General features: G+C 35.3%; 1 protein-coding gene and 1 long non-coding RNA gene across 6 annotated transcripts in view; one reads left to right on the top strand and one right to left on the bottom strand.

Annotated features, from left to right (window-relative positions):
- Window positions 1–5,502: 5,502 nt before the first annotated feature.
- On the bottom strand, window positions 5,503–25,230 carry EBAG9 (estrogen receptor binding site associated antigen 9). Of its 4 annotated transcripts, none has more exons than XM_081071033.1 (7): window positions 24,992–25,230; window positions 18,482–18,579; window positions 15,080–15,158; window positions 14,146–14,301; window positions 12,910–13,017; window positions 9,056–9,147; window positions 5,503–6,037 (listed from the first exon to the last, which is right to left on the bottom strand). In XM_081071033.1, the coding sequence occupies exons 2-7, from the start codon at window positions 18,562–18,564 to the stop codon at window positions 5,917–5,919; spliced, it is 639 nt and encodes a 212-aa protein (XP_080927159.1). In that variant the 5' UTR covers window positions 18,565–18,579; window positions 24,992–25,230; the 3' UTR covers window positions 5,503–5,916. The 4 variants fall into 4 exon arrangements, with proteins under 4 accessions (XP_080927159.1, XP_080927160.1, XP_080927162.1 ...); XM_081071034.1 differs by lacking the exon at window positions 24,992–25,230 and adding an exon at window positions 24,250–24,769; XM_081071036.1 differs by lacking the exon at window positions 24,992–25,230 and adding an exon at window positions 24,339–24,505.
- LOC308506966 overlaps window positions 24,777–25,343 on the top strand; it is a 39,793-nt gene continuing 39,226 nt past the window's right edge. Inside the window, exon 1 of one of the 2 annotated variants that reach the window (XR_013994801.1) lies at window positions 24,777–24,852. This is a non-coding gene — a long non-coding RNA (uncharacterized lncRNA). The remainder of the gene's footprint in view (window positions 24,853–25,343) is intronic. The other variant, XR_013994802.1, reaches the window with a different exon arrangement.

A 25,343-nucleotide genomic window follows, 5' to 3' on the forward strand; every position in this document is an offset into this window, starting at 1 on the left:
TTAAGTTTTGTAAAAGGTGTATCTCTTTCAAAATTTTTTTTCTATATTAGAAACAAACAAACAACCAAAAACAATACACAAAACACGTGAAAGTGAAGTTTTTTGGAACAGAGGCACCAGGCCTGCGGGCCCTGCCATTTGTCTTCCTCACATTCCCTGTAGTGGTTCCAGTATCTCCTCTGAGAACAACTTGAAAACCAGTTCTCCATACACCAGGTTCTTTGAAAACGCCAGTTCACGTAAAATCTCCTGAGTGGTGACTCTCAGTTCACTGGAATAGACAGTCCTCTGGGAAATGGTAATGGAGGTGTTTTCTAACCTTTTAACACAAATCACAAAACTGTGTTTGCCAGTGCTGTTGGTTTGACCTTGAAGAGGATCTCTCACTCCAAGTACAGAGGCCATGTAGTATCTGGGATTATGGTGAAGTAAAATGATGACGGAAAGCCTGCAGTCCGGGCTCCCATAGTGAAAGCTATGAAAAGCAGAGGTCATAGCTTCTGCTCCCGAGGCTCTAGAGTTCTTCTCTATGGTGGTCTTATCTGACCAGCCTTCAGGTGTATCGTCACTCTTCTTCCCTGAAAGTGTCATTTCTGATCAAAGCTATTTGAATAAAGTTGAAAAATTAAGTGTTTGTCAGACTAGAGCTATTATGGACTGGAATATGAAAACTATTAACAACGGCAATATTTCTCTAATTTGATGGTACAATAAGGACCTCCCTCCCTTCCTTGCAATCAAATAGCTCACAGTGTTTGAAATGGTTTGGCAGCCTCACTTTCCACAGTAAACAATAGGTGCTGACATTTTAAACTGACCTTTAATTCTTCTGAACCAGCACATTATTTCTGGCTTGTTGGTTGCATAGAGAAAATGAAAAACAAAAGCAGTCTTATTAATTTTCACATCTCTCACTGAATGCAGTATATGGAAAAAGTTTTTTTTATACGATCACCCTTGTACTACCTGACTCCACTAGGGTTCCTTTTAATCATGACAGGGAATTATGAGGCTCCAATATATGGAGGCCTTCAAAAAGGAATGAAAAGCACTTGTGTACTTTAAACTTACATGAGGCAAGTGAAATATATCCATATTCTTATGCACATCTTATTTTACTTACCACTACAATAAAGTACAGTGTCAATTTTTTAAAAAAAAATCATTCCAGGGGCCACTATATTGAATGATGATGTCATTTTTCTCCTTAAAATAGGTAAATACCCATTTTATTCAGGGATAGTCAGCAGGTTTGGAAATTGCAATGCTATATAAATTAAGCATTCAAATTAAGGTTTGAATATTTTAATAAATAAACCAACTATGGGAAGAAGTTAGTATCTTTTTTTAAACTTTTATTTATTTAAATATGTTTTTGCAGGACCCATCAGCTGCAAGTCAAGTAGTTGTTTCAATCTAGTTGTGGAGGGTGCAGCTCACAGTGGCCCAGGTGGGATTGAACCGGCAACCTTGTTCACTTGGTTAAGCACTGCGCTCTAACCAACTGAGCTAACCAGCCGCCCAAGAAGTTAATGTCTTATAATGAGCCAAAATTGACCTAAGACTAAAAAATCATAACAATTTCTCTCTACATACCACCGACCCAAATGTACGTCCTTTGAATTTCCTATGCATGGAGATCATTATTTTTCCTGTGTCAATCACTCTCAAACCAGATCCTAAAGACACGAGTTAAGGTAACTGGACAAGGTCAAGTACAGTTTGTGGCAGGAAGTTCTCTGGGTACAGTACTGGGCTGCACATGCATGAAACCTGTGACTTTGGCTTCAATAGAACTATGACCCAATCAAGTGAGCAAATTGGCCTATGCAAATGTATGAATATAAGCCACATTTCATTTTGTCTTGATTAAATCTGACCCAAGTAAACTGGGAATACATCATTACATGACATTGACACTCAACTACCGTTGTTATTTACATAAAAATAAAAGTCAAGCTAGTTTCCTTCATATTCATTAATTTCTTAGGAAACACAAATGGGTATTATCAACTATAATTTGTAATATCATCTTCATTGAACTAGAACTAGAGAGGAAATTCTAAAAGTTAACTCCTTGGCAGCTCATAGTTTCAAGTAAAGAGGGGCCTTAGAAACCATAGTCCACCTAGAATGCTGATTAACCACTAATATAACCTGCTTGTTATTTTCCTTTCCGTTAATCTAACACATAATCACCTTTCTAAGCTTTGGTTTCCTTGTATGTGAAATGGGGATAATGTCTACCTCACTGGATTGTGAGGAGTCATTGATATAAAGACACATAGACAGTGATGCGCTCATAATACATGTTAATGCTCTTATTAAACTTTCAGTTCAACTTAAAGGTGTGTAAAAATTACTTGCAAGATCAGTCACCTTCTCCCACTCTCCACAGAAAAGGGCCTGCTAATAACAGTATACAGTGAGATATGGGAAAAGTGTGTACAAGATCACATAAGGAAGTGTGTACAGGGCCTCATAACATCCATTTGTTGAGCACTTACAAATATGCCAGGCACTATACTGAATACTTACAGTCTGTTAATCCTTAAAACCATCTCCATCTAAGATTTGCAAACTCAGTTTAATACTGTACCATGTCTGCAGCAGTTCTGAGAACTCTTGAGCTCTCAAAATTGGTATAATCAGATTATTCTACAAGCAGAGTACTTGCATATGTAGCCACGAAAATTCCCTGAAAAAGAAGGCTGAGATTACTTGGGATGGCCACCGACTTCAGTGAATGTTTCTCTGCAAGGATTAGAAGTGTCAGCAACAGCTCTGCAAGGGTAGAAATCTGTTGTATGAGATAGGTAAGAGGGTCTCCCAACATATGTCTCTTTCCAGCCCTAGACGATGGAGGCTTCTGGCGAAAAAACACCTTACTCTCAAAACTTATTCTGGTTACTGAGCGTGCCCAGTGGCTATGACTGGCCATGAAGGGCACCGAAGATAAAAGGTAGGAAGCAAAGTTTAAAAAAAAAAAAAAAAAAAAAAATTGACTACAAAAGGAGTCCATAGCTAGCTATTACTATAACCTTGTAATAACCTTGTAAAGGAATGTGAATGAAGTAAATTACATCAAAAAAAAGAAGTCTTTGATATGAGAGCACCTCCAATTTTAAGTCTATGTAAATGGTAAAAACAAGTTATTAGCTGCTAAAATAAGCTCCTCATGAACCCACCATCTTCTCCAGCCCTCTGAATTCACCTGAAAGGAGACACTCCTTCCTCTGCAACAATCTGTAGGCCCTAGGGCATCCCCAACCCCCAATTTGGCTTCAACCAAAACCACTCACCTTGCTGTTACATTTGCTTACACACATTAAAGATTTCCCCTGAACAAGGTGCTAAAGAGTAGGAAAATCATTGCAGTATGTTATCTCAAAGCTAAACTATATAGGATTAAACAAAATGTGTATGTTAGCTCTATCAGGCCCAGACCGTCTCTTTAGTAAATATGTTATTGACAAAATTTAGGTTTTTTGTAACATTGGCTCCGGTTAGATTTACACTATAATGGTAGCTTGTGGTGTTGGAAGATCCACCGAGATGCCAGTTTCTATAGTTACCATCTTCTTCTCAACAACCAATCTTCATTCAGGAATAGTCACTGCCCTGGCCAGAGGCAAGTTCATGTCAAAACTGAGGAATTCAGATGTTGAATTTTAATTGTCAGTTCTAGTATGTCCACTCAATTCAACATGCTACTAAAAAAGAGCCAAGAAGCAACTAGATATCCTCCCTAGCTAGTTTAGTAAGAGGACATAGCTGGAAACCATAAATGTATATATAAAAAACACAAAGAACCTTTCACACATCTTTGCTTCCTTATCTCAGTACATGAAATACAATTCAGATAATGAATAGGACTTCACTTATTCTATGTATGCTTGTCTGTATTTCTTCTTTACTTCTAACACGCTTTTAAAACTAATAATTCTTTATTAAAATTAAAAAAAAAAAAACAGAAACCATAAATTTAGAAGCTGAAGAGCCAGTTTGCTCCCATGAAACGTTTACCATATGTATTTAACTCCATGACTTCTTTTGGGACAATATACCCAATTTAATACAGGAATTTAGTTTACATACCACAGAGGTTAAAAAAAAAAATCAGAACTGTTATCTATTCTTTCCATGAGAAAAATCTCTTCCTAATTAATCATACAAACTATAATTTCTAACCAGTCTTTATTTCTAAATAAACAAAAAGCAAACAAAAACCAAAATCTCACATACATAAAAATGATGACCAAAGCAGACTTCAATACTTGTCAACTGTTAGGGAAAAACAGTAAAATTTATTGTATGTACTAACGTGAAGGTTATCCTTTATGAACTCCAAATTTAGAAAATCATGTAGCATTTCCATAACTAAAAATGAATAAATACAAATGAGGGAAGAGAATTACATTTATATATTATTAAAATTTTGAGTCTAATTCTATTTAAGTGGGAATTTATTGGCAAAAACTCTCTAATAAACATAACTGAAAATGTGGTTTGGGGCTATAAAAAGCTTTCTGCTAAAGTTAAATTTCAACTGATTCCACAATCACATTTAGTCTAGAAGCTTAGGCTAAATTTAGGGAGCTCTCCTTGTATAGTTTGTCATTTTAAATACGAAATACTCCTTTAATTCAAATATATTAGCAATTTTGGCCCTGTAGAGTATCCATGACATTTTAAAATCCACAAAATGTTAATTTTGGGCAATAACTTTTAAGAAAGTAAAAACCATTAAAAATTCTACAGCTACAGAAAATCAGGCTGGATGAATTTTGTGAAGGAAAAAATTAATGGGATTTTAAACTATTAAATGTACATTTTATTCCCCTATGAACATAGTATGTATCTTATTTCCTTAAAACTATTTTGGAGCTAGTCAACACCGAAAAATAAAAATATTATTATTCCTATCTTGGTTTATAATTAAATAAATCTATAATGTTATCTTAGCCCACAACACAGGTAACCTGCATTATGTCAGATATTTAAAACTAATATAGAAATCATCTAAAAGCTTTAAAATATTAGAACTGAAGGCTTTCTGCATTTGTAAATTAATGGCTTTTTGAGAGGAGGAATGAAGGTACTTAGAGACTATAACGTCTAAAAATCTACAACAAAAAGGAAAAACTACTGACACTAGTTTTTAAAACTCACAAGTTGTAATAATGTAAAACAAATTTGCCATTTTATCTGATTTTCAATGTTTATACATGCAATATAAATTACAAATATTTATAACATTACATCACCATCTAAAAGAAAACAATGATGTACAAAAATCTTTATGATAAATAAAATTATTGCATTTAATGTCATTTTCTTGAAAACTCAAATGATCGAATTCCTTAATGTTGTACTGAACATAAACAATACTAGTTCAAGTCAGAGGAAATGTATGTCAACACCAGCTTCTGAAAACAAAAATAAAGAAGTTAAAGCCCTGCGAGTTTGTTGATTTAGGTCAGGTAATCATGGAAACAAACAAATATTCAAAATTATTTATTTTATCATCATGAACATTGAAAGAAAGCATTATAGACAGCAGAGTTCTTTCCCACCATAAAATTATTTATATCCATTTATTTAGCTAGAAACAATAGCTTGAAGAGGTACTCGTAGTCCATTTGCAATAATTTCTCTACAGCAAACAATTATCTTATGTTGGAGCATGTTGAAGAAAATATTGTCTCCTAAGTCTTTTTTGTTCTTTTGAGTCTCATCCCTAAAAGTTCAAGGTACTTTGACAGAATCCTGGTGTCCTGAAAGGCCTGAAGAATGCACTAAAATCAAGCAGTGTGTCTGCATTCTGTGAAAATACTCTTGAGAACCATACAAATGTTGCTTGGGTGTGGAGCTCATATTTCTCCTACTGGCACTATGACATTTGAAGAACATTTGTTATGAAAGTTTCACACCAATTTTGTTTTGTTCCTTCTTCATTAGTCGCTGAGCTTCCTTTTCCATTTTCTTTCTTTGTTGTTCTGCTGCTCTCTTTTCTCTGTCAGCTATCTTCTGCTGCCTAAAAATAAACATACTTGTTATTTTTACTTTTAGAAAATACCACACAAGTAAAATATCAAATACATTTCAGAAAGAAACAGCAGTGCTTTTTCACCATCAAATGTAAATAAAAAAATCTTCACTCTTTTCACTGCTTTGAAAATTTCAAAGATTTTCAAAAACAGTATTTCTTTTAATCCTTAGAACATGACTTGCAAGATAAAAGAGGTATTATCTCTATTTTACAAATAAGTAAAATGAGGCACAAAGGTTAAGTGATTTGTCCAAAGTCAAGATTAAGTACAAGGATAAGAATCCACATCACCTGATTCTCTTCTTCAGTTTATTTCCACTAAAACACTACTTCCATTGGACCACAACTTCCTTTTGATTTCTCTCAGAAAAGCCTGATATTGAGGATCAAATCTCCTTTTATTATAATAATTAAAAAATAGTCAGCTAAGGATGTCAAGAACAAATTGCAAAAAAAAGAAAAGGAAATTTAAGACATGCCTTCCAACTGGAAGCTAGAAATCTAAGGAATGACCTTTGAGCAGCAATCCTGATGAGGGGCAGAATAGTGGGAGTTTACTAAGTACACATACACATTACGAAATACTTACCTACTTCCTAGCCCCTCCCTAACTCCACTGTCCTAGAATCACTAAGCCTCTCGGTCTTATCGATTGATTTGTGTGAGGAGTGGGAGTAGGTGCAGGGTGATGAAACAGGACGAAGGAGAGAAACAAAAGTTGGTCCTAGATCTGAAGGTATAGGGCATGAGAAAGTAAGAAGCATGCAAGGTTGAGGAAGGAAGCTGTAGATCACAGCTAGGCATGGCATAGGCACCACTAGATTATACACAGAAAAATCTAGTGTGGATTACCTATATATGCGACTATAGTGAGTGAAATGTATATACAAATCTCAATCGTACTTATAAATGGGAGTATGTAAGCAGTTATGAACAACCAAAGTTCCAAAAAGTAGAGACTTATTTTAGGCAACATTTTGACCATCACCACCAATTAACTAAAATTTCAAAAGTATAGCTTTTAAAAATCTACTTTTCACTAGCTCTGCTGACTTTTAAGCAAAACTGATCATCATCTGCACTAGTCAAGTCAAAATGCCAGGCAAAAGGGAAATGGGAAAAGAATTACAAAAGGCTGGCTAGGTTACAAACAAATAAGATAATTAAGCTTTGACCTGGTTACTAGCTGAAATATAAACATCAACAATTAATGTTGCTGGCACAAGACGAAACTTAGAGATTATTTAGAGAAAATTTATTGCCCCTGCCCAGATACATGCCTGGAATTCCTAATGTACCAAAATCTTCCTTAACAATACTGATCATAGAAGTGGTAGGATTTTAAAGTGACGGGAAACAGGCTGAGTCAGAGGACATGCAGTATGGAAACACATTTTAATTTCTCAGTGTTCTTCTGGGGCAGTCACAATGTATGGAAACTCCACGTCTCTGGCTCTGCTTTTACAATTTGTGACATGAAGCATGTCTGTTATTGACTAATAGGCTCGGCTCCCTCTCCCAAGCTGTCATATATGTAAAACACTTCAGTTTGGGTTTTTGGTCTTATTTTGTTCAGCATACAAGAGGATATGATGAAAAGAGAAGGTTCTGCATGGTGAATGTTCAGATACTTGTGAACTCATATACTCTAAACCGCTATCATTAAGGCTAATAGGTTCAAAATGAACAGCTCTGCTCTTTATTCTTATGGTTAATGACACAATCATTACTAGAAGCTCCAAAATGTTCTAAAATACTCAGACTTCAATGCCTGATTTATCAAAATATAGAGTAAAAAAAAATAGATGACTTATCTTTTTTGATGATTTATCCAACATAAATTGTTGTCATTTAGAATTTTTAAAATATTTCCTTTATAATGAATAATGATTAAATAGGAATTAAATATTTTAAAGTCTCACAATTTCACTGACTGACTTTTAAAATATGACCCCATCCTATTTTAAGAAAAAAAAAAAGTGCTGGAAAAAGGAAGGACAAGACCAAAATAGAAAGTCAGCCATGACTCCCAGTTATTTAACTGCACCCTCTGCTGGTTTTTCAAGGTATCGTAATTTATTGACAGAGAGGAAAGGGAAACACGAAAATGAAATCAGTTGTTTTAGTAAGATAGTCAGATAAAAGGTAATTCATTTTCTATCCCTATTATAAAAACAATCTTTTAAAATACAAAAAGTTTATATAGCTGTATTTTGCTATTTCATATTTAAAAATGCAAAAGTAGGCTATTTGTATTGTCTTTAAAAAAGAAGCATGTAAAAATGAAAAAGTAATTTAGATACATTTAAATATCTGAGTTTTAATTAGTGATGATAGTCACAAATTCGGTTAAAGTAAATTTTCTTTTTACTCTTTGACCTAATTCAGCAGTAGCAAGAATTAAGCTGATTGCTCAGAAAAACAAAGAAATAAGACCATCACAACCAAGGAAAACAAACTTGAAAACCCCGGGACAATATTTTCTTTTCTGTAGAATGGGTAGTATCTAACTTACGTCATCTACTTCATAGGGCTTTCAAGTGCATCCACTGAGATACACATGTAAATGCAGAATGCTATATAAGTTATTTTCATTCAAATTTGCAGGGCTGGGCACTATGCTAGACCAGGGGAAAACAAAAATAAAGATATAATTTCTGACCTATACGAATACATAGGGTGGAGAGGTGGCTCACATTCATAGTACGACATTTCAAGACATAAGAACATTTTACAGAGAATGAAGAGCATATCGAGCATATAGTGCAATACACAGATGTAAAAGATCTCGTTTGCCATTAATAAAATTATTATTCTTTTGTTTCTATAATGCTTTACATTACTGGTTTCTGGTTTCTGAAATACAAAAATAGTATCGATATTATCTAACGTTCAAATGAGAATCAAGAGAAATGTAACATTTCGCAGAGAAACTTTCTTGACCGTAAACGCAACAGATCCAGCTGTGCTACTCAGGCTGCGATATGAGTGTTACTCAAGTACCTGAGAACTTCCTCCGCTTGCCAGGCGGCGTCTTCTTCCTCTTCCCATGCGTTGGTATTTTCCTGCCAGGTATCTAAGTCACCTAATTCAGGCTACAATTAAACACAAAAAATGACACTAGTAAAGAGCCATCCTTTCTCTACCACGCAATCGTCAGGAAGAGCATCTTTTTAAAACGTAACTCAGCCCTTGGCCGCCCTGTGTCTCTCCTCTTCCTTACCACATCTTATAGAAGGCCCAAATGATTTGGCACCGGGTGTGCCTGGAACTGAGAGGTTTCCCGTGACGCATGCCTTTAGGTACTCAACCGTCCTTGGCAATCTAGCTTTCTTCCTACTTTATGTTTTAAAGAACACTCCTTTTATATCAACTGTTCTTCCTTTTTGCCACTTTAGTTTGGAATGGCCAAGAATAGAACATTTCTTTTTTCTATTTCTCCCTCCTTTCAGTAGCAGGCAGGGCTCGGGGAAAGAGAAGACTGAATTAGAGATGCCTGACTGGGCTACTCTCTGCTGGAGATGAACGGAAGGACTGAAGTTTTCAAACTAGCACAATCATCTTCATTTCAGCATAATTTATAGATTTTTCAGTGGCACTTACTGTCTGGGTCCCAAGCAAAAATGATAAATCAGGCAAATTTCACTCTTTATCAAAGTACTTCTATATTGTGCTTCTTTTGCTACCTGATACCATCAGACAGGCCACTACCTTCCACTATTCCCCAGGCCAGACCTCTAAAAGTTTCCTTTTTTTCTTCCGCAAACCAGTGAAAACGCTCATTCTGGAATGTTTAATTAGACATGGGCATGATTGTGTGAATAAAATAACTAATCTGGGAATATATTTATTATATATTTTTTGAACACTTATACCTAAAAATGAAATTTGTTGAATTTTCTCCTCCTAACCATAAATGTGATACCATGCTATTAAAATTTTTTTAACTATTTCTAATTATCCCTTTAATATAATTTCTAAAAAGCAGAATTGCTAAGTCAAAGAAAAGAAGAATTTTTAAAGCCACTGAAACAAAATACAAGTGACTCTTGAAAAATTGTACCAACTTTCCTCCCGACAGTAGGTGGAAGTCTTGTTTCCTTGTACCTTTATCAAAACTGGTAACAGCCTTCTTTTCTATCTTTGCTAATTTGTTAAGATTTAAAAATGGTATCTTGTTATTTTACTTTGAAGTTGAGAGCTAATAAGATCAAGCTTTTTTTCATGTTAGCAGATTATATCTGTTTTTCATTTAACCATTTTTCCACTGAGGTGTTTGACTTTCACTATATAAACATTTAGATATAAAAAGGTGAAACTACTGAAGACCATAAAAAGGAATGATATCTGATCCTTTAGTAGAGATGGCCTTCTAAGTAAAAAAGAGGACGTTGTATCCCATGACTATATATATGTTAAATTATAGTTGACATACATTATCATTCAGCTTCAGCTTCAGGTGTACAGCGCAGTGGTCAAATATTTACACTGTCCATGAAGTGGTTTCCCTAATAAGACATGTGCCCATCTGACACTCTACAAAAATTTTACATTATTGATTATATTCCCCAAACTACTTTTCATATCCCCGTGGCAATACTGTAGTTACCAATTTGTGCTTTCTAATCCCTCCCCCTTCTCCCTCATCCTTACTCCTCTCCCATCTAGCAAACATCAGTTTATCCTCTACATCTCTGAGACTATTTCTGTTTACTTGGTTCATTTATTCAGTTTATAGTTTAGTTAATAATATGATACCAGTATTCATTTCCTAGTTTTGACAAATGCACCATGGTAATATAAGATGTTAATGGAAGAGGAAGCTGGATGAAGGGTATACAGGAACTGTCTGTGCTATCTTTGAGACTCTTCTGTTAAGCTAAAATTATTTCAAAACAAAACGAAAAAAAAATGTAAAAGGCCATTAACTAGTTTCCCATCGTCACTAGAATAAATTCAAAATTCTTTGCCAAAAAAAGAGGAAGTTGTAAAAAATAAGACTGATAGATTTGCTACATAAAAAAATATATATCTGCCCTTCAAAAACATCCAAACCAAATTATAAATGCCAACAACAAACCAAAAATAGTAAAAGATGACAGAAAAAAGTTAACATCCTTAGTGCAAAAAATTATCACAATACAAATGATAAATTCCAGGGGAAAAATATAGTATGTGCAATTTAAAAGAAGAACCTAATTTGTGGAATGGGTGGTAAGATATTTTTGGAGAGAACAAAGTAGATACAGTAGGTTGCCCTTCTCTCCTAGGCAATGCCCCTTTCTTTTGTCTGCTTGGGAGGAAAATACGTGGAAAAAGCAGTGGAGACATTTTCCACATACCCTATTTATCCCTTCCCAACTCTATAAGTGGTTACATACTTACAATTTCATAATTAGGTATATTAGTGCTATAACAACTTATAATTACAGTTAGGCAGCATACATTTACTAATTCACTGAGGAGGTCTGAATGACTACCAATATGGAGCATACATATATGAAATGTTTAGAATTTAGAAATATAAAATAAAAAATTATACATTCTGATGTTATGCTCTTTTAGAGAAATATCTATAGTGTTGTTATGCTTTCGGAACACCATGTAACTGCAAAGGAGTTATCAAATTTTATAATATTCACCTGTATGGTCATTTGTTTAATATTGTGCCTCCCACACAAGAATGTATTCTTCTGAGGCCAGGACCCTGCTTACTTTGCACTACATTACTAGCACCCAGCAAAGCAGAATCTGGCATTAGTAGGAATAGTTTTTGATCAATGAATTAAAAACATGTATAAACATGGGTGCCCTAGAGAGGGGGTCTCAGGAGCACCTGTGCAGTTTAAACAAACAAATATAATAATAGACAAATAGACAGATGTAGTGGTTTAAAACTATGTCTGCAAATTCTTTGGCACTCCTTCCTTCAAGAGTTGGAGCTTACTTCCTCTCTCCTTGCATACTGGCTGGATTTAATGACTAGCTTACAATGAATGAAATAACGTGGAGGTGACAGTGTGTCTGTCACTTATAAACAAGCATTGTGACTTCCCCCCGAAATGTTCTCTTTTTCTCAGTAATCACTAGTTCTGGGAAAGTCAGCAGTTATTGTTGTTATAAGGAAGCTCAAACAGCCCTATGGAGAAGTCTGTGGCAACAAAATGAGGCTTCACGCAAAAAGGCATTAATTTGCCAGGAAGGTGAGTAGCCCCCTTTGAAACAAATCCTCCAATTCCAGTCAAGCTTTCAGATGACAACAGCCTGATAACTCATCTGGAAACTCATTAGAAACCCTGAGCCAGAACCACCCAGTTTAAGTCACCCCTGGATTCCTGATTCACAGCAACAGTATAAGATAAAAAAGTGTTTATTATTTTAAGCCACCAAGTATGAGGCTGTTATACAACAACAGATGACTCATGTAATCAATTAATCAATAATCAATCAAAGCATGTTTGGAGAAGGGTCTGGACACTGGTGTTTTGAAAAGTTCAAAGGTGATTCTGATATACTTCCAAGGTTGAGAACCAGTTATATATGTTTCTCACTACTTTTGTCTTCAAAGGTGTATCATTTAAGTCAAATCCATTTTAAGTCAAATCACACTTAAATTGTAAATATATCTAGTAGGAAACCAAGGTTAAATTTTAGTGATCATAACATTTTGTCTCTTTCATGTGTACAATGGGACTCTGATGTTAGTGTCTGATGTAATTTACAATCTCTCAATGTATTAAACCTATTTCAAAGTCACAAAAATACAAATACTGTGTTCAAATTCGATTTTTTGTCTTCTTCTTTAAAGAAAACAGAAAAAAATCAAGCCTTTGCCTAGATATCATTAACATACTTACCGATTGATGAATAAAAGGCATATCTTGTGTAGCTGCTAATCTACTAGAGAAACCTGTGCTACCATCTGGAATGCCAAAATTTAATGGTTCTCTCTTCTTAATAATGATCTGCAGGAGTAAATGAAATGGAATTGTAGAAATATTTTACACATCACTATAAAAATAGACAAAATAATTGACAAAAGCATTTTATAATTATTTAAAATATGCTCTACCATTCTTTTAAAATTTACAAATATGAAATTTTTTTTAGGCTGTAAAAAGTACCAAAATTCCCAAGCAATTGTCACACAAATCAGTTTTGTACCAAGCAAACTGAATTTCACTTTTAAAAAAATAATGCATTTTCCTCTTCCTCCTTCCTTTCTCCCTACTTTCCCTAGACCCCCAAAATGTAATTAGGCGCTTTTAGTCACAGGATTAAATGAGAACATGTAGCATGTCCAACAAAAAGTATAACCAGCTCCCAAGCATGTGGATATCGATCAATATATATTAACTCTTTCAAGCCGGTAGTGTTACTTTTGTAGCTTAAAAGCATTTTCATTCTAATTAATTTATTAAGGTACTATCATAACTTACTGGGTCCTATTAAGAACAGCAATATACTTCTACAATAAAAGGTATTCATCTACTAAGAAACTCAGTTAAGCTCCTTAAAAAGTACACAATTTAATGCTTTTCGGCATTGGGACTTTTGGACAACTCAACAAAAACAATTATGATTACAGAATGTAAATGTTATTAGCCTTAATGTAAAACTAAATGTACAGCTGAAACTGGGTGAAAGGTAGAAGAGGCTGAGAAACCCTATTAGAGAAGTGTGGAATAACAATGGCCTCATTTTATAAAGAGACTTGCATCAGTTATAATGGTTACAAACAATGGAATGCACTTATCAGTTTGTAGACATCACTAAACTGTGAACTCTTTAAAGTTTGAAACTGTATCTTATTCAGCTTAGTCTCCACAGCAGACATAGGAGTCTAGATTCTGACAGAGAATTTCAATAAATGCTTAGATATAATTTTAAAAGGGGTACAAAGTACTAGATGTATGTCTAGGTCACTTGAACACATAAACTTCAACTTTAACTTGACAGACACAACAAATTAATAATTAGAAATAGGCTTTCTAATAAATACTAATTATACTAATTTTATACTAATTTTAACTGCAGCCATAGGAAAATCATTTTAATAGTTTAATCTCTAACAACACAAATCTTGAACATACTTTCTGAGTTTTCCTTATAGTTGGTGTCATGTCCTTAAAATAGTCAGGTTCCAGTTGTTCCAGAGCATCTTGTGCTGCCACATTCCCATTCCCTCCTTCAATCTTTACACTTGTTGGTGCATCTTCATCCCAGGAAGTCCACTCTTCAACATCTGCCTAAATTTAATCGATCAATATTGTCAGTCACAAAGGTAGAACCTAATTGACATGTCATTCACCATTTATTAGAAAAATGGGCTGTCTAAAACATTAGTTTTCAAACTTTTTTGACCAATAGGAAAATAACAATTTTATATCACATAATGGATCACAAAACTGGATCAAAAGTTTAACGAAATACTTTTACTATGATTTAGACATTCAGCTCTATCCATTAAAAAAAAAAAAAAAACAGAACAAAACAAATGCTTTGAAAATTGAACTGACTTTAGAACTACAGCCCACAGAAGGAGGTTTGAAACTTGCAACCTAAGCCTAGCCAGGTTGATGGCCTGATAAAATAAAGAATATCAACAATCTTAATAGGATTTAAATAAGATAAGGGTCTGAAACATATTCAAAATGTCCCTGAAATCATTAGCTCACAAAGAATCAAGAAATCTCAACTCAAATGGGAAAAGTCCATCAGCAGACGCCAACCCCAAAATGACAAAAATGTTGGCACTATCTGACAAAGATTTTAAAATAATTATTATAAAAGTGTTCCAACAAGCAACAGCAAATATTCTGGAAACCAACAGGGAAAAAGAGAAAATTTCAGCAAAAAAAACAGAAAATAAAATAGAGAACCAAATAAAACTTTTAGAATAAAATTATGTAACAATAAAAGTTCAGACCTTGACTACCAAATTAATTTTGTGACAAGAAATGATCTGAAATCCTGCTTGAAAAATATGGTTCTGGAACATGTATTCAAACTTTTAAAACAAATTACCTGTTTAGGAACTGATGAATAATCAACTGTGGTTGGCAAAGTTATTTGGTCTCCACTTAACTTCCGTCCTCTGCCAGATCTGAAAGAAAAATGAAATAATTTAAGAACTACCAAAAGAAGCAAAAAAGCACTATGGACAGTAACTTAAGGCTTATGAAAGAAGATCCTTTTCAACTTTAGAATTATTTATTTTAATAATTACCAGTTGCTTATTAGATAAGAAATGAAAAGGCATGTATCAGGTTATTTTTAAATGTTTTTAGAATCTTGGAACAAAAAATATACCTGCTTTTTGGCATCATACTCAAAATCAGAGAGAAACTCAGGAGTAATATAAAGTCAAAAACAAAAATGCAAAATGGTTTCAAACAATGCTCTTTAGAGGACTGTGAGTTCTGTAGGTGAAGGTTTGGGACACCTATGCTGTTAGGGTGGCTTTGCTTTTGTTTGTTCTACATATTTGGTTTCTTGGTAAGATTACCTATTAAACTAATAAAAAGTTTGAAAATCATTGTATTGAACTAAACCATAACTGGTAAAAGTTTTAAGGATTAGTAAGAAAAGTGTTCTTTTAAGCAAGATAGGTTATTATAACTCAGTTGTTAAAAGCATGGGCTATGGAACCTGCGTAAACCATCATTTTCAATGTTATTTCTATTATTATGAGTCTAATTGGGCTTACCTAACCTCTCAACCTCAATATCCTTATCTCTAAAAAGTAGGTACTCAAACCTACTTTTGTAAGTTTGTTGTAAGGATTTAATTAAGTGACATGTGTAAAACAGCTAGATATTAGACAGTGCATGCTATATAACATTAAAAAAGGGTAGCTATTATAAATGATCAGTCACTTGCTTAACTACAAATAATCTATAAAGCATCTACTTAGAGCTAATTGGTAAAGTCAGCTATTTTTATTACAAGATTAGAAATCATACTTTATTTGCTTAAACAATAGATAGAAAATAGTCAACTACTCAATTCACAATATAAACCTGGTATTTTAGAATACATGATCTATGTTCCTTCTGACATTTAAGAAAAGCTTATTCTAAAAACAGGTTCAGTTTTCTTAATAACTGAATTTGTACAATTAACCCTAAATATATTTACATTGACAATAGAAATTCATGTGAGAACAGAGACGTCCTTAATATTTTTAAAGTCAAATGCAATTTTTTATACTAAAAGAAATCTATACTCAATAGAAGATTTAGAAAATACAGATTCAAAGAGAAAAACATGGCAGCCGAATGGGTCAGTTGGTTAGAGCGCGAGCTCTAAACAACAGAGTTGCCAGTTCGATTCCCACATGGGCCAGTGAGCTGAGGTCTCCACAACTAGATTGAAGACAATGAGCTGCCACTGAACTTCCGGAGGGGCGGCTGGATGGCTCAGTTGGTTACAGCACGAGCTCTCAACAACAAGGTTGCAGGTTCAATTCGCGCATGGGATGGTGGGCTTTGCCCCTGCAACTAAAGATTGAAAACAGAGACTGGACGTGGAGCTGAGCTGTGCCCTCCATAACTAGATTGGAGGACGACGACTTAGAGCTGATGGGCCCTGGAGAAACACAGTGTTCCCCAATATTCCCCAATTTAAAAAAAAAAAAAGAGAGAAAAACACCTGTAATTAACTTTAAAAAAAATTTTAAGTTACAATGGCTAGTAAAATTACATAGGTTTCAAGTGTATATTTCTACAATACATCATCTATATATCATATTGTGTGCTCACAACAACTTTTAACCTCTGGCCTTCTGGCAATAATATCCATTCTTACCCTGTTTTACCTAGTGAATTTCTGGCTATTGTCCTCATGCTCTGAATGATTTTGAGCACTTAGTTCACTTTTTTCCTACTTCCCAAATCCTGTCTTCTTCTTGGATGATTTCAACAATCACCTAAATTCTCCATTTCTTTCTTGACCTCTCCTTCCCCAACAATCTCCACTCATTCTCATTGCCATATCCTGGACTGCCTTTTTAAAATTCCAGACCGCTCTATTTCTAACAATAAATTAAATGCCACTTAATCCTGTGAGTTTTAGTAGCTGTAAAATGGCCATTTTGCCATAGAATACATTTCCTAGCCTCCCTTGCAGCGAGATGGCCATATATGACTAAGCTCTGGACAGTAAGCTGAGAACAGAATTGTTCTGTGCAACTTCTAAATCATGTCCACTAAAAAGAGAGCTGATTGCTCTCAAATTCCTCTTTTACTTTGCCCTACAGGTAATGTGTCAGTACTTTTTCACAGAACCCCTAGGTCAAAAATAATACTCAACAGTTCCATTAAGAAGTTAGGCTCAAACAATGTCATACTATGCATGTCCTAACTGCTTAGTAGTCATGTGAAAAAATAATACATATAAAGAAAAAATAATGTGTGTTTTTTTTTCATTCTGAAATAACCCCAATTAGTTACTAATGGAATGTGCATGCTGTTGGACACTGTACAGCTTCTCAAGCCCTGGAATCAGATTGGATACCACTACCCTCATTTTCTGTTCCATATTAATTTTAGTTTAGTACTTACTTTTAATTGCAAACTAAAATCCTAGCCTTTGCAAAGACAGGCCACTCAAAAACAGGAGTAAACTAAAACTTATCTCAAACATTCAAGAACATCATCAAAAGTAATACTGCCAGATCTGATGTTGCAAATGTGAACTATCTTGAGCCAGTATTTGTGCAGCGTTTACAAGACGTTGACTATCACATTCACTGTGTTTTGCTGGAAAATTAAAAATATCCTATCACACTCCTGTGAGTTTAATACAAAGCCCCAAAGTGCCTTACCACAGTTTAGGAACAGTAGAGCTCTCGGGTATGGAAGTGTGACAAAAAAGAAGGAATTTCAGTCTCTAGGTAACTTACTGAAGTAGAATGACCTATTTGCCCTGGGCTACCTGGACATTCTGGAATATTATTTAAGAGATTAAAAAAATAAAAATAAAAAAATGAAAAATTATTTGTTTGGGGTTTCTCTGTTAAATTTTTTCAAAATACAAAAATAACGTTCATATTGTAGTCTATAAAGAAATATCTCTGCCTAATTCCACTTAACCGTCTTAAAACATTCTGATAATGAAACAATTATGCACATAAAAACTCTCTAATGATTATAATAATGAAAGTTGGTTTATTTCTGAAATTCTATATTACCAAAAATGTTATTTTAATGGAAGACGTAAGAATTTGAAAGAACAAACAGAACTGAATCTCTACTTTCTAGATCTGAAGTAGAGAAAAAAATATTTAAAAAATACTAGAGATTAGCAAATGAATAGTGCAATCAAGATATTTAGTTTAAATATTGTCTGTTCTGCTTTTATAGTTATGAAGGTATCCAAAACTAAAAAGAAGACAAACATGTCAGTGTAAACATAAAATTTGTTTACCTGCATATTAATTTCTTTAGGAATGAGAATATTGCTGCTAAACAGGTACAAACTTTAAATAACCGAAACTGTGTGATAGCCATGGTGGGAATCAACACCTGTGGAAAAAACATAAAAATAAATACATTAAGTTGATTTCACAAGCTATACTACTGTTCTGAAGTCAAGTTGAAAAGTCCTACGTTAAGCTGTGAAAATCAAACATTCTTTTACTTTTCTTTATAAATAACAAATATAACAGTAAACTTAAAATTAAAATGTAAACCATGGAGGTCAAACATGGCAGGGGCGTAGGAGGACACTGAACTCACCCTCTCCCATGAGCAAACTCTAATATACATATATATAGACAACAATTACTCCTCCAAAGACAACTGAAGGCTGAATGAACATACTGTGTTTCCACGAAAATAAGAAACAGCCGGACCATCAGCTGTAATGCGTCTTTTGAAGCAAAAATTAATATAAGACCGGGTCTTATTTTAATATAAGACCGGGTATAACATACAATGTAACATAATGTAACATAATGTAACATAATGTAACATAATGTAACATAATGTAATATAATGTAATATAAAATATAATGTAATATAATATAAAATATAACATAATGTACTATAATATAATATAATAATATAATATAATACTGGGTATAATATAATACCGGGTCTGATATTAATTTTTGCTCCAGAAGATGCATTAGAGCTGATGGTCCGGCTAGGTCTTATTTTCGGAGAAACACGGTAATATTCAAATCCCTAGCCACAGTAATCAGACAAAAGAAATAAAAGGCATCTAAATCAGAAAGGAAAAAGTAAAACTCACATTATTTACAGACAACATATTATATATAGAAAACCCTAAAGACTTTACCAAATGTAATCCACTATATTAACAAGTTGAAAAAAGAAAAGCCCTATACTCATCTTAGTAGAGATAGAAAAAGGACTTGACAAAACCCCACACCTACCCCTGATAAAACTCACAACCAACTAGGAATAGTGGGGAACCTTCGCAATCTGATCAAGAACATCTATGAAAAACCTATAGTAACACGAGACTTCATGATGAAACCTGGACACTTCTCACCTAAGACCATGAACAACACACGCACATCTGCTTTGACCCTTCTATTCAATATTGCTGTGGAGCTTCTGGGCAGTGTAATCAAGAAAGAAAAGGAAATGAAAGGCATACAGATCAAAAAGGAAGTAAAACTTTGTTTACGTAGAAAATTCAATGCACTCTACAATCAACTGTATTTTTATATGTTAGCAACAATCATAAATTGAAACTTAAAGAACCATTTATAAGAGCACAAAAAATAATGATATACTTAGAGACCGATCTGATGAAAGCCTTGTATACTGAAAACTAAAATATTGCTGAAATTTAAAAGATCTGAATTAATTTAAAGAGATCTTTCAGGGCTGGACAACTCAATACTGTTACAATATCAAGTCTCTCTAAATTGAACTATAGATTCAATGCAATCTCAATCAAAATCTCAGCAGGCTTTTTCCCTCTAAAACTTGACGAGCTAATTCTAAAATTTATATGGAAATTCAAAAGACCTGTAACAGACAAAATAACGTTGAAAAAGAACGAAATAGAAGGGCTAATACTATCTCATTTCAAGACTTGTTATAAAGCTACGGTAATCAAAATGGCATAGTACTGGAGGTAAGATTGACAAATAAATCAATGGAACAGAAAGGAAGGTACAGAAATAGACCATACAGGCAACTGAAACTTGACAAAGATGTGAAGGGAGTTCAGTGGAGAAAGGACAGTGTTTTTGACAAATAGCCCTGGAAAAATTAGATATCCATATGCAAAAAAAGAAAAACTTTAACCCGTATCTCATGCCACCTACAAAAAAGACTCAAAATGGATCAGAGGCCTAAACGAAAAACCTAAAACTATAAAACTTCTACGAAAAAAAAAAAAACAGGACAAAATCTTTGTAACCCTGGGTTAGACAAAGTTTTTTAGGTATGACACCAGAAGCACAATCCGTAGAAGAAAAACTGATAAATTAAACTTCATCAAAATTAAAAATTTCTACAATTCAAAAACAGTTAAAAGAAAAGACAAGTCACAGATTTAGAGAAAATTTTTGAAAAGCATGTAACTGGTAAATGACTCATATCCAGAATATGTAAGAATCTCTCAAAACTCAGTAAGAAAATAACCTAATTAAAAATGGGCAAAGGATCTGAACAGACACTTCACCAAAGAAGATATACTGAGGATGCCAAAAAAATGTATACACATGACTTGTATTCATCTTTTGTTATCTGTATATATTGAGTATTACAATTTTAATAGTTTTCCTTTCTTAAAATGTGTATACATTTTTTGGTACCCTCTGTACAATGGTAAAGAAGTACATAAAATGACGGTCAACATCATTAATCAGAGAAATGCAAATTAAAACCACAGATAAAATCCATTACACACCTACTAGAATGGTTCAAATTAAAGATAATGACCATACTAAGTACCAGTGAGGATGTAGAGCAACTATAACTTCCAAACACCGGTCGTGGGGACGTGAAATGGTATAGCCATTTTGGAAAACAGTTGGTTTCTTACAAAGTTAAACAAACATGTACGGTATGACCCCGCCATTTTACTCCTAGGAATTTACCTTAGATAAACTATGTATGGGTAAACATATACCCATACAAAAACCTGTTATACTTGAATGGCTTTATTTTTAATAGCTCCAAACTGGAAACCCAAATATACATCAACAGGTATAAACAGACAACAGACTACTACTCAGCAATAAAAAGGACTTGAACTACTACAGTAAGCAATAGCATGGCTGTATTTCAAATTATGATGAATGAAAGAAGTTAGACAAAAAAGTATACTGTATGATTCCATATATTTTTAAAAGCTCTACAAAATACAAACAAATCTATACTGACATAGGTCAGTGGTGCCTTGGGAATGCGGTAGGGAAAGGTGAGGCATGCATAAATTTTTGGAACTGATGGATACACTTACTCTTTTGTTTATGGTGATGGTACATAGGTATGTACATCTTCATCAAAACTGAGCAGACTGTACATTTTAAATATGTGCTGTTTATCACGCAACAATATAGCTCAAAAATCTATTTAAAACAACCTGTGCTACTAGTAAGACATTTTTTAGCAATATTATATCACTTAGGAAAGTTTTCAGATTCTAAATAGAATCTTAAGAAGTCATTAGTATCATCATCTTATGTTGATTATATGTAACTTTCCGAAAAGCCAACTTCCATTAATATTTAAGCACCGGAGAGAAGACTGGGTCTCAGGATATACAGTAGTCTCCCCTTATCTATGGTTTTGCTTTCCACAGTTTCAGTTACCCACAGTATCTAATATTACCAATATTAAATGGAAAATTACAGAGAAAAATAATTCATAAGTTTGAAATTGCACACCGTTGTGAGCAGCATAATGAAATCTTTGTGCCGCTCATTCCATCCCACCCTGGCATGAATCATCCTTTTTTCTAGCGTATCCACACTGTATATGCTATGCTACCTGCCTGTTAGTCACTTAGTAGCCATCTTGGTTATCAGATCCACTGTTCTGCTATGGAAGTGCTTTTGTTCAAGAAGCCCTTATTTGACTTAATACTGCCACATTCACTTAACTTTTATTACAGTATATTATTATAACTTCTATTTTGTTATTATTATTAATTTCTACTGTGCCTAATTTATAAATTAAATTTTACCATAAGTATTTACATACAGGAAAAGCATTGTATATATAGAGTTCAGTACTAACGTATGGTTTTAGGCATCCCTTGTGGGTCTTGAAAAGTATCCCCTGTGGATATGGGGGGTCTGCTGTACACGAATGAAGAGTGGAGAATAATTTTCATATACAGTCTTGGTAACCATGATCACTTTTTCTAACTTGAATGACTCAATGATAACTGGAGACAAAACGTTCTATCAGAAAAACAGAAGTAGAACTATTATTGACAACAGAATAGAATTCTCTCCCTAGCAATTACGAATTTTCTCACTTTAAGGAAAATTTGCTTTTATGAGAGGAACCAATATTCACTGCCCAGCTACTGTGTGCCAAGCATTATCTAAATATTATCTCACTCAATACATAAAACCATCTTATGAGACAAATATTATTGTTCTCATTTCAAAGAATTGAAGCAGAGAGTAAGCACTTTTCCATGTTCCCACACCCAATGACTTAGATTCAAACCTAGGTCTGTTCACTTCAAAAGCCAAGAATACCTCACTAATAATATTCTTGGTAATTCAGTGATGCCATTATAATTTCTAAGATTAATTTTTCAACCAGTGGCACTGAAATGGGGTAAATGCAGTCAAGTTACCTATCAAGCAACACTTGGTTTTATCAATTACACTGATTTGCAGGCAGGAATATTCTTTCGGACCCATGTTTATTATTTAATGTTCCAATTTAATTCAATGAACATATACGTGTGTGTGTGTGTGTGTGTGTATGTATGTATATACAGAGTGTGCCAAAAAAAGTATACACATTTTAAGAACGAAAAAGACTAATAAAATTGTAATAATATATACAGTTAAAAGAGGAATATGTCATGTGTATACATTTTTTTGGTACCCCCAGTATATGTATGTGTGTGTATGTATGTATGTATGTATATTTAGCACCTACTATGTAACAGATTCTACTATGGATGATACGAAACACTACTGACCAAGTACAGAGAAACTCCGTGTTTACTGCTCAGTTGTCACCAGCTAGTTACATGCAAGGGATGATGGAGACAGGGCTCCCGTCAGTCTTGCTCAGTTTAGAATTTCTAGGTCTTAGCTAATGCCACGCACACAGTAGTAGGTGATTCAAGTATCTGTTGAATGAAGGGAAATTAACATCCCTTGAGCATTCGATATGTTCAATAATTCAACACAACGTATGTTCTATGGCCTCATTGGAATCTTAAGAACAAACCAAGGAGGTAAGTTTCACTATTCCCTTTTAACAGATGAGGCTGACAGTGAAGCTCAGATTCACTCACCCAGGATTTAAAGAGATTGACCCCTAAACTCAGTCTCTCCCCACATCACATCCCATTTGAAAAACATTTAATTTTATACTCATTGCCTCTGTGATTTTTAAAATGCCCTCTAGATCATCACCTTGATAAGCATGTATCTTAGGCTAATCTGCACTTTGGCTGCTTCTACTTTCTAGAATTCAGATATGCTAACGTAACTAATTTTAAAATTAAAATGTCCTTAAAAATTACTAGGAAAATACAAAAACGTGAAATACAGCAGAATGTTGCAGAACCTTGAAGCACCCAATCTTCAGGGCTTTGGGAGAAATGACATCTCCAGGACATCAATAGGAATGACACCTCAGCTATGCCAAGCGAAAGAGATTCACCTTCAATTTTGAAAAAGAATTCTACATTAGAAACTGAAAAGATTAAATGTTATCTTTCCTCCCAGTAATTCCATGTCAACTTCTGGGGAGATCCTTTCAGTAGCATCACTGTATTAACAATTTGTGAAACAAGCCACGCCAAAATCTATGTTAGTACACACTGGAGTAAAAAAAAGTCATCAATTGCTGTCTTTCTATACATTTCGAATTGTTTAATACCAAAATTCGAAAAACTCGCTGGTGCAGGATAAGGACTATTACAAGATTCCAAAATAAAACTTGCCTACACTCACTCAAATTTCAAAAAGCAAAGTTCGGCAGCAGTAAGAGCAGGGGGACTAGAAGTACCTGTGGCAGCCGATGCTAAGTCCAACACTGGGCCATCCTGGCAACTCAAAGTCAGGCCCTGCGATCTGCGACCCCACTAAGACTCTTACGAGGGCAGAGTAGTCTCCAGAATGACTCAAAAGGAAGGCGTTTCATTACCAAAGTGCTTTACAACTTCAGATTACCCGTCTGAAATTCGCTGATGAAACACAAGATCATACCCACTGTACAGATGAGAAAACCAAGAGCGTTTTCCCGTTACCCAATCCGATGCTTTGCGCACGACGTTTTGTGAAACGCTCTAAATTACGGGAAGCGCGTGCTGCGTGGGCGGGGATTTGGATTTGGGAAAAATCTGTCTGGGAAGGAGCGAGGTCCGTGGAGGAAAGGCAGAAAGGTCGGGCTGGTCTCCCTGCGGAGGGCGACTATGGGGTTTCAGGGTTTTTCCGGCCAGCGGCCCGCGGGCCGATCCCCCAAGGGTGCGCACAGCTCGGTGAGGGCAGCACGCCGGGGTCCCCCCCCCATCACCATCCCTCACCCCAGAGGTCACCCTGACCCGGAAACAGTCTCCCAGAATGGCAGCCGACCGTGGGGGGAAAATCATCTGGAGGGGCAGCAAGGAAGGTGAGAGGGCGGGAAGTGCGAGGCGAAGACGAGGGCTGACCAGAGGAGGGGAGATGACACCCCAAGGCCGGGGTTGGGATCAGGGTGGGGGTGGGGGAGGGAAGCCCATCGCGGGCGCGCGCGAGCCGCACACACTCACCTGCCCCTCCCCCTCCCCGCCAGCCGGACTGAGGCTCCGAGCTGCCGCGGGCCACGCGCGCACACGAGGCGCGCGCACGCGCGCAGTCGGTCGCTTCTTCGAGCTCGCGCTCGGCCCCTTCAGTCCCAGCCCCGCTCATTCAAAGCCGGGCGCGCGCTCCGTCGCAGCCGCCGTTGCCGCCGCGCAGCTGCCATGGCCTCCCCCTCTTCTGGAAACCCTGCCCCCGCTCCTCCCCCTTCGGCCTACTTGAACGCGGCTCTCGGTTGTCTCCGGGCCTTCACTTCCGCACCCCGCCCCATGTCCTGCCTGGCCCAATAGGCGAGAGACTTCGGGTCTGGCGTACGGGCTGAGA

This window comes from Rhinolophus hipposideros (genome assembly GCF_964194185.1).
Source record: "Rhinolophus hipposideros genome assembly, chromosome: 13".
Classification (NCBI taxonomy): domain Eukaryota; kingdom Metazoa; phylum Chordata; class Mammalia; order Chiroptera; family Rhinolophidae; genus Rhinolophus; species Rhinolophus hipposideros.